The 17587-nt window shown below is 34.9% G+C and overlaps 1 protein-coding gene across 2 annotated transcripts in view; it reads right to left on the bottom strand.

Annotated features, from left to right (window-relative positions):
* Positions 1–3775: 3775 nt before the first annotated feature.
* The window catches only part of n4bp3 (NEDD4 binding protein 3), a 34226-nt gene continuing 20414 nt past the window's right edge, over positions 3776–17587 (bottom strand). For both annotated transcript variants that reach the window (XM_073820349.1, XM_073820350.1), the window contains exons 2-5: positions 11287–11730; positions 8478–9080; positions 5846–6109; positions 3776–5676 (exon numbers count right to left, since the gene is read on the bottom strand). In XM_073820349.1, the coding sequence (XP_073676450.1) occupies positions 5104–5676; positions 5846–6109; positions 8478–9080; positions 11287–11697 (1851 nt within the window). In that variant the 5' untranslated portion in view covers positions 11698–11730 and the 3' untranslated portion in view covers positions 3776–5103. The remainder of the gene's footprint in view (positions 5677–5845; positions 6110–8477; positions 9081–11286; positions 11731–17587) is intronic.

Genomic DNA, 17587 nt, shown 5'->3' with positions numbered 1-17587 from the left:
ATTTCAGTGCTTCTAAAAATTACAGTAAAGATGTTATTTGCTGTTGTTTTGTACTTCTGTTTATAAAAGAAATACAAATTGTTGGAGTAATTGCTGCTGAAAAGGCAGCTTTGCAGTCACTAGAAAAAATGACAACAGTTACAGTTGAAGTCAAAAGTTTACATGCATCTTGCAGAATCTGCAAAATTGTTTGACCAAAATAAGAGGGCTTATACAAAATGCATGTTATTTTCTTTAATGACCTGAACAAGATATTTCACATACAAGTGGTTTACATATAGTCCACAAGAGAAAATATGTTGAATTTATAAAAATGACCTTGTTCAAAAGTTTACACACTTGGTTTTCCTATACTGTGTTGTTACCTGAATGATCCACAGCTGTGTTTTTTTTTGTTGTTGTTGTTGTTTGTTGATAGTTGTTCATGTGTCTCTTGTTTGTCCTGAACAGTTAAACTGTCTGCTGTTCTTCAGAAAAGTCCTTCGGGTCCCACAGATTTTTTGGTTTTCAGCATTTTTGTGTATTTGAACCCTTTCCAACAGTGACTGTTTTTGAGATCCATTTTTTCCACACTGAGGACAAATGAGGGACTCATATGCAACTATGTTTAACCTAGGTTAAAACACTCACTGGTGCTCAAGACTGAAAACGGTTAGCATTTTGTATGATTCCTTATTTTATTTCCCTTATTTTGTAGATTCTTGCACGGTGTGTGTAAACTTTTGACTTCAGTTGTATTTTAAATTCAAATATTTTTTCACAACATTTCTGTTTTTAATGTCTTTTGATCAAACAAAGCCTTGCTGAATTTAAGAGCCTTCTTTCAAAAACAAAAATCTTACTTTACACGTTTGAATGGTATTGTGTTCATAACGGCTGCAAATGATTTAGGACATATGTTTTTGTTGTTTTGAAATTAGATTGACATAACTACTGAAAGCAATTGTAAGCAAAATGTTTTGAATGAGTTGTTGACCCCTTTACTCCCACAAGAGGGAAACCTTAGTTCACTGGGAAGCTATAAGCGCTCAGACCGACACAATGGAGTTATATATGGGTCGTTCTACAGAATTGGTTCAAAGTCAGAATTGGAAACAATTTTTTTTATGCATGCAAATTGTATAATATCCACGGTATACATTTCTAGTAATTGTGCAGCTAATTCTCATATTGTATTTTCAGACATTTTTGGAATGTCTGTCCTCTACCTAAATTTGTCACTACTGAAACACAGTAATATATAATTTAATTAGAGGTATTATATTGACCTATTAAGATTTTGCTTATGTCTTCCTTGTAAATATATATATATATTTCTATTTTATTAAAACATTTCCAGAGGTAAATCAATAACAATTTCAATTTTAACAATATTTTAAGTGTGATTTATGAGATTTGGATCCTTTTTTTGTAAGAGAAAAAAAGTTGATCATACTGATGTCAAAGTTAAAGGGGCTATATGTAACTTTTTCCCCAAAATAAACGTAACAATAGCCTTTTTATTTGACCATTTATGACTCAAACATCTCCTGATGAGCATACTGACACCTTGTCAGCTCACAGCGGGTGCACCTATAAGCCTGTATCCTATTTTTCCTATTTTCTGTCGGGTCGGATTTTTCGCGCGCTGTCTGCGGATGTGATGTCAAGCGCGTTCATGTTAAACGTTTCAGATCACTCTGCCACCACCGCTAGTCATATATATTGCAAACAAACTTACCGGTAGTTATTTTTTTTTACAGTATTTGACTGTTCTTACCTCTGTAAACATATTGTTGACTTCTTTGCAGCGGATGACTTGTGAAGTTTGCACGTACGAGCGCGCGCTGCAAGAGCGAGCAGAAAGGGAGAGTAGTTCCGTTTTTTGGCCACAGGTATCAGTCGCGAGTTTAAATTTCAGAAAGTTACATATAGCCCCTTTAAGGATCTTACTCTAAATCTCTCAACCTTTTGTTAAAACTTTACAGGTTTTTGCCTTACAGAGACATCTGTTTGGCCACTGAATTTCCATGGAAACACCTGTTTCTTGAATGAAATTGAGACCCTCCTATGTTTGCACACTAAGTTAGATGACCTCTGACCTGCTTTAAAAAGAGCTTGACTATATAATGAACACTAGGGAGCAAAGCTATGCATTCAAGAGCAAGATAAAACAGCAGGTTTTTTTCTTTGACAACAAGGTCCATGTTTAATGTAAGTTTAAAAAAAGTAAATACATTTCTTTCGGTTTTTAAATGTTAGGCATCTAATGTCTTAACCCTGTTGGCCTTTTCGCAAACTTGATTTACTTCTTCCTTCTAAGGAAGCAACTTAAGTCTCTACCTGGAGACAGAATAGACTCCTTATTGTCTGTGTGACAATGGCCCATTCTGGTCTATCAAGCACAAAATTCCTCAAAGTAAAGCCGGATCTGATGTGCAGGTGTGCAGGGGCTTGTGTGGTAACATTCTTCCTCTGAAAAGAGCAGACCCACATGTGCTTGCAGAACTGTTCCTTACATGTTTTATTATTATTATTTGGTTCATTTTATATTTTATCAAGCTTTCAGCTAGACTGGTAAATGAACTTTTCTTTGCCTAATAGAAAAAAAATCTTCATATTATTTTTTATTTTTAAATAAAATGCAGCTTTTCAAAGATTTCAAACGTTTTCAAGCATATCTGTTTGATGGAAAACCGGACACTCTTATTTCAGTGTTGTTTTTAAAGGTTTGATAGACTAGAGATAGATATATTTTTATAGAATGGTATGGATAAAATTAATCCGCGAAAAAAAAAAATTAGAAATATTGGGTCTCTCTGACAGTCCTTGTAAATATTAATATTTTTAGCCAATCAACGCGCTTTCTACCTGTCAATCATTTTTTATGTTCTCAGTAGACAGTCCATATATGGTAAGCCGGAAGATGAGCCGTTAGCTGAACTTGGAGTAGTTTTGCAAAAGCCAAACGTCCTAAAAGAGATTAGAGTAACAGAAAATGAACAAACTGAGGGAACAAACAAAGACGCAAGATGACAGTGAACATCGGTAAAACTTTGGAGGCATCGCTGGAGGGATCTTCAAATGTTTAAAGTTTGCGAAAATCTGGTAACAGGTAAAAAAATATGTTAACGTTACCCTAAAGATCAGGGTAAATATAACTTATTTTGTCTTCTGGGAAACATGTAAGTATCTACTACATGAAAAAAAAAAGATATTTAGGCAAAATAAGAAAAATGTGCACATCTTCATTCCGTTAAAAAGTTTACACCCCTTAATGCGTTTTTCCTTCTGCAGCGTTAGTGAGGCTTCTGTAATAGTTGCATATGAGCCCCTCAGTTGTCCTCAGTGTGAAAAGATGGATCTTAAAATCATATAGTCATTGTTAAAAAGCGTTCAGATACACAAAGATGTTGAAAAAAAGAATTTGTGGGACTTGAGGGATTTTTCTGAAGAACAGCGGGCGGTTTAACTGTTCAGGACAAACAAGGGACTCATGAACAGCTATCACTAAAAAAATAAATAAATAAATGTCATTATTATAAATTCAACTATTATTTTCTCTTGTGGACTATATGTAAAAGCAAACTTTTTATGTGAAATATCTTATTCAGGTCAGTACTAAGTAAAAAATAACATGCATTTTGTACGATGCCTAATCTATATCTACCGGAACTAAAACGAGTCCAGACAAATAAAAACACTGATTAAGGGTATAAATAAAGTTAGATAACGTACAACTTTTATTAACATAATAAAATATAGTATATGTGAAAGAAACCACTGATTGGAAGACACATTTTAAACTTTTATTTTACACTAACTGGAAGACACATTTTAGAGCTGTTTTACAGAACAAGGGAAACAATCTTCAGTCAACATAAGGGAAAATGGCAAGATTTATGCAACTTCGAGGTAAAGAACCCCACGCCTGTATAGTACAAATCTATACAATGAATACATGAAATAGAAGATGAAATTCAGTAGTTTATAACAAGTCACAGTATAGTTTGCTATGTGAAGATAGGATAACGTGGGATCTAACGTTACAATCAATGACTTTTCAACAGTTCTGTGCACGCACTGGCATCAAACTTTCTAAAAATTCATTTCACATTCATGCAGTTATAAACATCTTAGATCAAAAGAGAACAGAAAAACCCCACCAGAGCACATCAATACACATAGTAGCAGAAATGCTTCTATATGGATTAGCTGTTTACATTTTTTCCAAATTCAAAGAACAACTTAGAAGTTGTATGCTTTTTTTTAAAGTGCAACATGCATTTTGGGGAATGCACACTTCTGATTTCAGTCTTTAAAGAATGGCAGCGTAAAAAATTATGTGATTTATCATCCGCTGGAACTGTCATGATGAACTTGAGCAATAGAGGGTTTGCACTTACATCACGATTTAGTCACCCAGATGCGTGGCCATATTGGTGATACTTGGATGTGAACAACAGCATGGACTGCATGGTTAATGTACTACTGAATACATTGTTCTGCTAATTTATGCTGTCTAAACTATGGAAAAACATGTGGAAGCTGCTAAATCATATAGAGAAGGACTTCTTGGCTCAGTTTGGCCAACCACAAACGCCTTTTGTTCCTCAGACAGTTTTTGCACTCTTCTCCTTGATTTGTCATAACTTTTGGCAGTCTATAGTACTCCAAATGTTTTTCTCGGTCTGAACGATTAGTACAGCCCAAAACATGACAATAATTGACCATTTTGAGCAGCAGTAATCAGCAAAAATGCAAGTTTCACTCGGTTCAGTGGCGTTGTTTACGTTCAGTGCCGGCAATATGGCCGATTGATGACGTGTCGTGAAAACAATAGTGCTAGAACACTCACTGCGAATCTAAAAAAAAAAAAAATGTCTAAAATAAAATTTGGGATGAGTAGCTGTTTTGATGATTCAAATTTATCAAAGCAAAATCCCTTCTGTGATACAAAACAACCCATGATATTTAGCTCACTCCTCTGTTTGGTACACTTTTTGGTCAAACTTATATAATATACTCATTAATATAATAATTGTCTCAGAAGAGAAACACAGGTTAAGGAGCCCGAGCTGTTAGCATCAACCTAATCTTCGATGCCAAAGAACATTTGCAAAGTCAAATTTCAGATGACTCGATCCTCTCGATCCAGGGCAGACCAATGGGTGGCTTTGCTTCTTGTAAAGCCCCGCCCTCATCTCCGCCCCCTGATCCCACCTCTTCAACTCTTGCCCTGCCCCCTCTCAGCATTGCCAGTTCTCTTTCTAAGGCCTCGTTCTTGTGGTACATCTCCAGGTAGCTGGCCTGCAGTTCCTTCTGGTAGCGTATCACCTTCTCCTTCTCCTTCTGCCACGTGCTCCTCTCACTTTCAAAAGATGAAGCCTGTGCCTCGTTCTGCCGCCTTTCCAGCAGCAGTTCAGCTCTAAGACGCTCTTCCGTAGCACTGGCTCCTCCAGTCTCACCCGCATCCGCTCGATGGTCCTCGAAAGCAGGCAAGGGGCATTTCCGCCGGGTGCCTTGGAGGGCCATCTGTAGCATGTCGATCTGACTGTCCTTGCTCTGGATCTGATTGCGTGCCTCATGCAGCTGAGTCTTTAGGTGGAAGATTTCGCTCAGCTTCTGTGTGACCTCTGCCTGAGAGTCCCGAAACTGCTGCTTCAGTAAAGAGATTTCTCCAGATTTTTGGCAGACCTATCAGAGCAATACAAATTAGTAATTTATTGCAGCTTATACAATACACAAAGACAAAATCTGATTTGAAAGAGGCTTGCAACTAAAATGTATTTCTTTTCTTTTATCTCTTCCAAACTTTTGTGAAATCCCCAGAGCTCTGGACATATAGCTCTGACTTAATGCATACCTCCCATTGGGTCTCTTCCAGCTGAGGATTAATGCTCTGGCATTGTGCTGCTGGGCTTTGACTTTTCAGGGTCTGGCACTCCTGCCTGACAGAATCCAGCTCCTCCTGCAGCCGGTTGAGTTCCTGCTGTGCCTTATACAGCTGCAGCTGCAGGTTTCGTTGTGTACGCTGGGACTGCTGGGACACCTGGCGCAGTTTGGCGCTGTACAGGTGTTTCAGTTCTGTTACTTCCTTCTCCCAGAGGCGCTGCTTTTCTTCAAAAACCTAAAGGAAGACACAAACACAGTGTTTTGATTTTGTAGTACTTTTTGTTTTGGTGTATTTACTTTTTATTTTTTAGTATGTTTATAGTCTACCCTAACTATGTAGGATTTTCAAAGGAGTTTCTCATGCTCATCAAGACTACATTTATTTAAGCCAAAATGCAGAAAAAACTAAAATGGTAAAAAAATTTTGCAATTTAAAATAATTATGTTCTATTTGAATATACTTTAAAATATATTTTATTTCCGTGATACAAAGAATTTTCAGCATCATTACCTCAGTCTTTAGTGTCACATGATCCTTCAGAAATGATTCTGATATGCTGATTTATTATAAATGTTGAAGAAATTTGTGCTGCTTAATATTTGATACTTTTGTTAAAGATTCTTTTATGAGTAATATGCTTAAAAGAACAGCATTTATTTAAAATATAAATATTTATTAAGAGTATACACTACTGTTCAAAATTCCTTTTTTTAAAGAAATATACACTTTTATTTAGCAAGGATGTGTTAAATTGATAAAAAATGATAGAAAAGATGTCTATTTAAAGTAAATGCTGTACTTTAAACTTTTTGTTTATCATAAAATCCTGAAAAAAGTATTACAGGTTCCAAAAAAATATTAAACAGCACAACTGTTTCCGACATTAATAATAAATCAGCATATTAGAATGATTTCTGAAGGATCATGTGGCACTGAAGACTGGAATAATGATGCTGAAAATTCAGCTTTACATTATAGAAATAAATAACATTTTTAAAGTATATTAAAATACAATTTTAAATTGTAGTATTTCACAATATTATATTAGTATTTTTGATCAAATAAATGCAGCCTTGATAAGCAGAAGAGCTTTAAAAAAACATAAAAAATCTTAGATCTCAAAATGTTGAAAAGCAGTGTATGTGAAAAAAAATCTAATTTTAATACTTAATACTTTTATTCAGCAAGGATGCATTAAATTGATCAAAAGTGGCAGTAAAACATGTATAATGTTACCAAACATTTCTTATTAAAATGCTGTTCTTTTTCTTTGTATTCATCAAAGAATCCTAGAAAATATATGAATAATATGAAATGTTTCTTGAGCAACAAATCAGCATATTTTTTGAAGAATCATGTGACACTGATGACTGGAGTAATGAAGCTGAAAATTCAGCTTGGCACCACAGGAATAAATTACATTTTAAAAAATATTCCAATAAAAAACTTATTTTAAATAATATTTCATGGGCTTGACACAAATTTAATTCAATTCTGATTCACAAGCTTGCAATTTGATTCAATTCCCGATTCAATATGATTCGATATAGGTTATTTTGTAAATATATCATTTATTTATTTAATTATTTGGATCCCCATTAGCTTCCACAATGTGCTAGTCTTCCTGGGGCCCACAAAAGTGCTGAAACATGTGTACAGTTAAAAATACTCAAATATAACATACATAAATATAACACATATAACATAACCACATGTATGCATTTATCCACATATACACATTCATGCACTTACAGCATTAGAAGATGTTAGTACCTATAACAGTTACAAATTAACTGATGTGATGCTATTAATTGTCATCTGTTTTAGAGTCTTCTTGAAATTACATATGTTGGATTTATGCCTTATTCTTAAATCCAATTTATTCCAACATTGAAGAACAGTAAAAATGATATTAAATATGTTATATGGTGCATATATTCCGCAAAATACTAATTCTAGCTGACTAATGAGTTTATGGTCATCGAATATGTTTTTTCTGAGGTAAATCTGATGTTGTGAGTGTGACATCATTTACAAGCTGCGCAGTTGAAACACTAATTATATGGGACAAGACACAGATTTTGGTAAGTTGTACTCTTTGTTTTAACAAACCTTCAGATGTTTATTCATGTTTATTTTGTGCTGTAATTGGTATTAAAGCAGAGGAGATGATCAGTTCATGCGCACTTCGTGCTGCCGCTTTTCCTGAACCGAGGCGCTAAAGCTATCTGTCTTTCCACATTAAACAGCATCGATACAGCATTTATTGTTTGAATATTGTACTAAAATGACAGAATTTGAAATCTAAAACTTTGTTTTATATCAAAAGTAACAAAGCACAAAGCTTATTACGATTAGATGCAAGATACTCTACAATGTTTCGTTCATTAACTGAAAACAGGCAAGACTAATCGATTCCTGGAATTTAAGAATCAATATTGTTTCATAAAAATGAGAATCGATTAAAATGGAGAAATGTATATTTTTTTACCCAGCCCTAATTTTTCACATTAATCCTGTACACTTTTATTCAAAATATGCAGTATAAGTGAACATAAGAGATATTAAAAACATTAAAACAATCACTCTCATAGATGCTGACCTGTGCAATAGCGTCTTCGCTCTCATCCAGGTTCCTCCTCATCTGACGTAGCTCGTGCTCTTTTTCTTGCAGACGGTCCTCCAGGTCCCTCACCACGTCCTCTAGAGAGTGCGACAGTTCGTAGGGTGGCGGAGCCTCGCTTCCGTAGCACTGTAGGCGGTTCAGCGTCGCCATACTCTGACAGGACATGTCTGTGACTGTAGAAGCAGCTCCCTTGGAGCCGAGTGATGTGCGATCTAGTGAGCCGATGTGGTTGATGTGACCCATAGAGGCGCTAATTTGTCCCAAGTGAGGGCGGAACGGCGGCCGGTAAGGCGGCAGGCTGTTCATGGAATTGTGCCCTGAGTCGGACGTGTTCTCCTCTTCCTGGCTGAGGCCCCGGGCTGCTGCTAGCACGCCTTTGCTGACACTCGTGCCTGGCCGCGACGGGGAGGAGGACGAGGAAGAGGTGGACATTGATTTGGGCGCTGCTTTGGCGTAGGACGGATGCATGCCGTTGGTTAAGCCGCTCTCTGACTCCTCCGACTTGGAGGGGTAGAGGTTCTGCATCGAACTGAAGTTTTTCGGAGTGACCGGTTTGAAGGCGGAAGGCCTGAAACGTGGCTGTGAAATGAAAAGGATAAGTCAACTGCGGCATGTGCATCAGGAGAATAGATCTACACTTAAATACTGGAGCTGTGCCAAACAACATAAAGTAATTTAATGTAGAGCACTTTTACTTCCATATTTCTTCTGTCGTGCTGAATTTCCTGCTCGATAAGGTCACCTGAGGGGGACCATATTTGATTACGGAGATAAATTTAGCAAGCAGAGGCTAGTCAGTTAGTCTACACGCTGCTGGCCCGAACAGTTTATATGATTTATTTCCATTTGAGGCTGTGGGGAGTAGCCCACCTATCAATAAATTACACTTGCCTCAAGAAGAAATATTGCCTTTATGAAGACTGGATTGGAAACTTTGTCACGATTTCTGCATTTCGTTGACAGGTTTTGAAACCACAACGAGGAACCTATTCGTCTTGTTTAAATACAGTCGTTGTAAAGTGTTTTTAACACCTGCTCTTTTGATTTGTTGAATACTTAGTGAAAGCAAATGCTGATGGGTGAAAAAGCCAGTAACTATGATAAATTCATTCTTACTTTCCTGCAAAGTGGTAAACAACTGAACAGTGTTTATTTTTCTTTCATTTCAAATTAAATAATATTAATAAAAATGCTGCTTTCAGGCCATGTCTGAATTACCATATTACCATGTTTTTTAATGACAACTCTTGATGTCACATTTTTAGTAATAAAAAATTAGTTTCCATGGTGAAGCTCATAATGCCAGAATGTATCTTTTTTGTCCAGTTAATTAAAAGAAAAAACTTTATAAATGAAATATTACTATTTATTTTTCAAATGTTCATTTACTTTTCATTTTTTAAATTCATTAATTTATTACCATATTATCATAAATTTTATTTAACTAAATAGAGATTATTTTGTAATTAATGTATTACCATATCACCATTTTTTATGAAAACTGTTGTCCTATCTTTAGTCTCATTTATGATAAGTTTCTATGGCAAAGCTCATAATGCCAAAATTATCTATTTTTGTCCAGTTCATTAAAAAAAATTATAAATAAAATATTACTATTTTATTTAACCACTTTATTGTTTTTAGTATTATTTTTTATTCATTCATTTAATTAAATTAATTTAATATATTTGTCCAGTTTATTAAAAGGAAAAAAAAATATTTATTACCATGTTTTTTTTTTCTTTAGTCTCATAAATTATTTCCATGGCAAAGCTCATAATGCCAAATTTGACATTTTTTGTCAAGTTTATTAAAAGAAAAAAACTTTCTAAATTAAATATTGCTATTTAATTTTTATATATATATTAAAATTAATTTATTTATTACCATATTACCATGATTTTGAAAAATATATTATAATTTTATAAATTTATTTAATTTAATCTTTTTTTGTCCAGTTTATTAAAAGAAAAAAAAATCATATATGAAATATTACTATTTTATTTATTACTATGTTTTTTTTAAATGACAACTCTGCTGTTACATCTGTAGTCTCATAATGATTTGTTTTAATGGCAAAGCTCATAATGCCAAATCTGACATTTTTTATTTATTAAAAGTTAATTAATTAATTTATTACCATATTACCATGATTTTTTTTTACACTACGTTAGTAGAACATTATTATTCTTTTTTATTATTATTTGACTAAATTTATTCTATTATTTTTATATTTATATATTATTATATATTATTTTTAAATTAATTTATTACCATATTTTTTAATGAAAACTCTGTCACATCTTTAGTCTCATTAATGATACATTTCCATTGCAAATCTCATAATGCCAAAACTGATCTTTTTTGTCCATTTCATTAAAAAACTTAATAATAAAGTATTACTATTTTATTTTAATACTGTTACTAATATATATTTTTTAATTAAAAAAATGTTTAATTAATTATATATATATATATATATATATATATATATATATATATATATATATATATATATTGTTTTTTCTGTGTCCATCCATCTGCTTCCATCTGCTCCTGTAAAATATATAACACTCTAGTATGTAATTTCTCCACCACTAGAGTCTTTAAACACAGTACCAAAACTAATAACTGTTTTAAGCCAGGTTTCCAAAACACTCTCTCCATCTGCCATTGGCCCAGAGAATCAAACCTGTAATTTTAAGCTTGGCAAACATGGAAAAATCGCAATTACTGTAATTCTAACATGACATGAACAAAGCATAACTCTACGACAGTTGTGTACCTTGTCAAACTTGCCACCTATGGGAAGTGAGTTCTTTCCCAAATCGACCTCTTTTCCATCCCTGTGATAGACCTTAGTGTAGACGTCGTCCTCCTCTCTCCTGTGCTCTCTCTTGATAGAGGACGTCCCGGAGATGATATGTTTGCTGCCCTTTGCTTCCTTCTTGGTTATGTTCAAATAGTTAAGCAGCTCTCTCTGGTTAAAACCCTTCTTAAGCAGGCCGTGGCTCTGCCGTCCTGGTGCTTGTGGAACTGCTCTGTTGCTCTTGGTCGGTGACACGTCTGGTTTCTCGATTAGGCTTCCGACACTTCCCATGACGCAGCGGCCCGATGCCAAAGTGGACGCTGGATAACCGGCACAGATGCTTTTGCTGGGGTCCTGGTTCAAGGACAGGGCCTGGACTGTTGCCATTGGTTACAGGATCAAATGGCTCCACTGGGATCTCTAAATTGAAAGAAGAGAAATGAAAAACAGTGAAAACCCCTTCAGAGGATCAAATATGAAACCCGAATCCTTCTTCTAAAGAATATCAGATATTTCAAGAAGCTCTGGTTGCATCCGTCCAACTTATTTTCACTTGCTGGTTTCATACAAACAAATAAGAAATTTTAAAATGAAACAATAATTTGACACTGCTTCAGCTGCTATAAGCACATATGTAGTCTAATAAAAACCATTTCATGTAAGACATCATGAAAATGGGTCAAAAAGCTTGAAATGAGAACTACTGTACGCACAGAAGTTCACAAGTCTGTTATATAACTAAGATGATACAAGCTGGGAATCGTCTCATGAGCCGAATACCATGAAAACGAGGGCAGATGCCTTTGGAACGCTGAAAAACCCACTTTTAATTTACACTGCAATACTGCTGCATTAATCAATGTCCTCTGGTAATCACTAATCTTTTCCTACTACAGAAAAAAGCTATGTTGTGAACATTTCCTCTCCCTGAAAGTGAGGTTGATCTACTTATTCGCTCAGTGCTGCCCTGCTTCTAAATGGTTCTGGGTTTCAATATATCTGTTTAGTAGTGCCTCACTCTGTCTCTTTGTTTCTCTCTAACTCTTTCTCAATCAATGTTTTCTTTCCAGAGCACCTCATTAAGAGCCTGTATTGATTTCACCTCAACAACCTTCTCTCTCATGGCTATAAATGTAGGCTACTGGCCTCAAACACCCCCGTAAAGACCAATGCACTCAAGTGTTTCTGCTTGTGTACACTGATCTACAGGCACGTCCAGTGTGAATATATATTGTCTGTCTTATATATATGTAGGACACATTTCTGTAACTACGAATAAAGAGATTGAAAAAGAGCTAGTGCTCTCTGAAAAAAGTCATAAATAATATAATGACCTGTTTAAACAACACTTAGACCTAATTCGGACTTGTGGTGAAGCTGATACAGAGAAATGGATCTGCTCGAATGCCTAAAATACTCTAGCACTTTGCTAGATGACTACTCAGCACCTCTGGGTCACGCTGAGAGCATCTTTGAGTGTTTCCTTTTGTCTAGTGCATCTTCACCTTTGGCATCTCACCCAGAGCAAACATTTGCTCACTGTGACCTTCCTGATTTTACTGATAGTTTACTCACCCCTATGTGATCCAAGACGTTCAGGTCTTTCTGTCTTCAGTTGCAAAGAAATGTTTTTCCTTGGTTTTCCTAAGGTTTTTGCTAATTAAATGTTTCTCCATATAGTGAACTTCAATGGTGGCCAACAGGTTGAAGGTCCCAATTGCAGTTTCAAAATTTAAACACACAAGAATTTAAACGCACAAGAATTTCTAAAAAAAAAATTTAAAGAGCAAAATATTGTAGGGCCCTTTTGTTCAAAATGTTGAAATAGACAGTTTTGGACTTATTTTTTCACAAAAATAAATGGTTTCGTTATTACACAAAGTAGGCTAAAGTACCGGGAAAAAAGTAATGTTGGCTATTCTAGAAAGAAAACTTCTCCTTTAAGACTTCTACTGTAGATAAGAGAGGAATTTCTCTATCCTAGACATTATATGTGTTTATAGTGTCAGCAAAAGCGTGCTATACTTTTAATCCAAAAGATCAAGGAACATTTAAGTTCTTATGTTATTCTCGCTTCATAAAACAATAAATACCAACCTTCTGGGACAGATACCCAAGTAGAGTTGCCAGTGAAAATTGTTTTTTGAAGCACACAATTATCTCTTGAGCAATCATTTTCAATGAGCGTTCAAGGACCATTAAAGTCTTGGTAATTAAAATTGAGAAAACTAATTTATTCCACTGATATTCCAGTATTACTAAATTACAGTATTCTAAATTTGTATTTTTGTCTTGTTTTCGAATAAAAATGTCTAAAAATCGTCCTGAATCATTGCATTTTTTATAGACTTTTAACATACAGTTGAAGTCAAAAGTTCAGGATCTGCAAAATGTTAATTATTTGACCAAAATAAGAAGCATACAAAATGCATGTTATTGTTTATTGTTATTACTGACCTGAAAGATATTTACATATAGTCCACAAGAGAAAATAATAGTTGAATTTATAAAAAATGACCCCGTTCCAAAGTTTACATACATGATTTTGAGATCCATCTTTTCTCACTGAGGACAACTGAGGGACTCATAAGCAACTATTACAGAAGGTTCAAATGCTCACTGATGTTTCAGAAGGAAACAATGCATTAAGAGAATAAGAATGAATAATACCATATTTTTACATTTAGTACTGCCCTTCAGAAGCTACAGAAGATACTTGTTTCCCAGATGACCAAATAAGTTACCCCCCCGGCCCTTAATGCATCATGTTTTCCTCTGAAGCATCAGTGAGTGTTTGAACCTTCTGTAATAATTGTATATGAGTCTCTTAGTTGTCCGCAGTGTGAAAATATGGATCTCAAAATCATACAGTCATTGTTGGAAAGGGTTTAAATACACAACAATGCTGAAAAATCATAGAATTTATGGAACCTGAAGGATTTTTCTGTTTAAGAAACAGCTGTGGATCATTCAAGTAACAACACAGTATTAAAAATTAAGCATATGTAAACTTTTGAACAGGGTCATTTTTATAAATTCATCTAATATTTTCTTTTGTGGACTATATGTAAACGTCTTTTATGTGAAATATCTTATTCAGATCAGTACTAAACAGTGTTGTTTTCGTCAACGATGACGATGACGAAATCATTTCGTTGACGCAACTTTTTTTCATGACGATAACGAGACGATGACGAGATAAAAATGGCTCGTTGATGACTAAAACATGACGAGACGTGTGTGAGTTTTCGTTGGCGAGACGAGAATAGACGAAAATGTTAGTGGGTGGTCCGTCAGACGTTTAAAATGCACGACATTTCTGCTTATTGTGCATGCCAATTAAAACCTAAGAAGTATCTGCCGCTATGGCAAGCCGTTTTAGCATTAAATACTCTGCCATACTAGTATGGCAAGCCGTTTTAGCATTCTATCCTTGTTTGGTTACGCCCACCACCTGGCGTGCAGCGCACAACGTGCTCAACACGTCACATTGTTGTCACTCAGACAGACAGACGATTAACCACGATGGCAGCAGTTTGCACATTATTTCAAATATATGTCTTATGTCTAAAACCATTCCTTCATTATAGTAATTATTAATTATTGTAAGAAAATAGTCGATCCGGAAGCTCACATTGTGTTGAACTATAGATCTGCTATTTTCACAACTTATAAGTGACACTACCCAACAGCAAAATACTTACTGACCTACATTAATTTGTTAAAAGACTACTTTTCCCCCTTTTTTGACTAAAACTAGACTAAAGCCTTTATGACTTTTCGTCGACTAAAATTGGACTAAAACTATCACATATAAAAGTGACTAAAACTAATAAGCATTTTAGTCCAAAAGACTAAGACTAAGACTAAATCTAAGATGGTTGTCAAAAACAAACCTGGTACTAAATAAAAATAACAGTCATTTTGTATGATACCTCTTATATTGGTAAAATAATGAACATTTTGTAGATTCTGCAAGGTGTATGTAAACTTTTGACTTCGACTGTATCTTCAGGGTTTTTTTTTCTCAGTTTTGAGCTTAAACTTCAATTAACTTTGCTTTTACTAAATATTGTTTGTACTTCAACAGTGAAAAACATACTTAAGATGTATTTCATGACAAATAGATAAAATACAGCTTAAAACCCAATTTAATTTAGTTTATACTTAATATTTGTGCTTAAAACAAGAACAAATTATTTGCCAATTCAGAAAGAAAAATACATACCTCAAAATGCATTCTCTGAAAACAACTGGTTTTGCTTTTCCTTAAAAATTCTTAAAAAAAAGCTTAATTTGACATTTTTAGCAATGTATTAACAGCTTCACCAGATGTCAGAACATTATGCTTACAAACGTGCAGTTAAGTACAGCATCCCTCCAGGCTCTTCCTAATATCAACAAAGTGATCATTTACCAAATTCAGCTTTCCGCTAGTGGAGTGATTATGCAAATAGTTAGAGAAGAGGCAAAAAAGTATGGTACTTACATTCAGGCTTTTACCCATAGAGAGATCAAAACAACACCTCATGATTTTATGCATGAGATGTGGCTGAGCTCTCCTCTGTTTTCTGCCATCACAGCACTCAGCTAACTACAACACTTACTGCACAAGACATGCGTCTGCGCAAGTGCCGATTATAAATATGCTATGACTTGGAGTGCCACTTTAGTTTATGATTGACAGGATGGATAGTGAAGTATTCTAATACGAGAACTTGAGAAATAAGTGACTGCTCTGAATGTGAAAGGAAGTGGGCGTGTCGGGAAATAATTTTATGAGTAGATGCTGAGTTGAGGTCATTTCAAGGTTGATATGCATGATGGCGCTTTGTGTCACAACATGAGTAAACACTGACTGAAGTGTAGGACTCAGAGGCCGCCACAATTATGTTCAGAGACTTCCTCCTAAAATGCAGTCAGGTAAAGTGATGTTGACACACAGACAAACCAGGAAACTGATGTCTAACTTGATTAGACAGACTTTCAAAGCTTACAGTCATATATGCAACATATGAAGAGCAATTTATCATGTCTCCTTAGTGTGAGGAATGTCTGTGGTCTGTTGCAAAAAGCTTGATATGTTATGAAGTGAGCTGAGGAATTGAGGGGGAAGGGTTAGCAAAGGTTCAAAACCATTTTAAAAGTGGCCACAAATCTTGAAGGACAGGAAAAATGTTGCATCAAGTCTTTTTTCCATAATTGCTTTAGACATTGAACAGCCGAAGTGAGTTGAGAGACCAGGTTTGATTTACAGCCTAGTTGGGCCCTTCAGAGCCAGTGGCCCTTACACACATACACACACTCTCTCATTTACATCTCCCCCCATGGAAAAGCTTTAATTAGAGGCCTGTCTACCTCAAAGCTGTTCAGTTTAGTTCATTTGTTTAAAGAGCACCTGAAACTTCTCATTTCCTCCTTTTGACGCGGTTATATATATCTTACATATATTTACATTATATAATGATTGTGAATGTAACAGAAGACATCCATGAATTGAAATCTAGGGTTTTCTGTGAGAAATCAAATTGATGTATGGTTGTTATGATAGGACAATATTTGGCCAGATTTGAAAATCTGGAATCTAAGGGAGCAAAAAAATACTGAGAAAATCATCTTTAAAGTTGTCCAAATGAAGTTTTTGCAATGCATATTGCTAATCAAAAATGAGGTTTCGATATATTTACAGTAGGAAAAGTACTATCTTCATGGAACATGATCTTACTTAATATCCTAATGATTTTTGGCCAAAAATAATCATTTTGACCCATTGCTAAAAATATAGCTGTGCTACTTAGGACTGGTTTTGTGGTCCAGGGTCACATATTTAAAGTAAATTCTGCAAACCTCACTAATGTAACCAGTTTTGAACACTATGACCCAGATATTTACAGTAGAGTATAATGTCTCGGCCTAAAAACATAAACTGGCTAAATAGCTTTTATACAGAAGTGCACAAGTAAGGCATATAAAGCTAAATCTGGTCTCAAAGATCCTTCAAATTCCAAACATACTTCTGAAAATCAAGTTAAGGCTTGCAGTCTTTCTCATCAAGACAGTTCCCTGTCTAACTTGATGCATCTCTAAAAATATCAGAAGTTTACTTCCTTCTTTGGCTGCCTTATTCATACCGCCTTATTCTTGCTTTGTTGCACATTTTTGTGCACAGACCAGCACAACCTTGTTTCAGCTCAGACAAGAAAGTGATAGCACACTATCATACCACTCTTACTATTTCTGCAATATGCAGCATGGATTTTCTACATCCATTAGCTGG

This window comes from Garra rufa, chromosome 16, assembly GCF_049309525.1.
Source record: "Garra rufa chromosome 16, GarRuf1.0, whole genome shotgun sequence".
NCBI classification, from domain to species: Eukaryota; Metazoa; Chordata; class Actinopteri; order Cypriniformes; family Cyprinidae; genus Garra; species Garra rufa.
The sequence above is the reverse complement of the archived record's forward strand: the minus strand, read 5'-3'. Positions and strand labels throughout refer to the sequence as shown.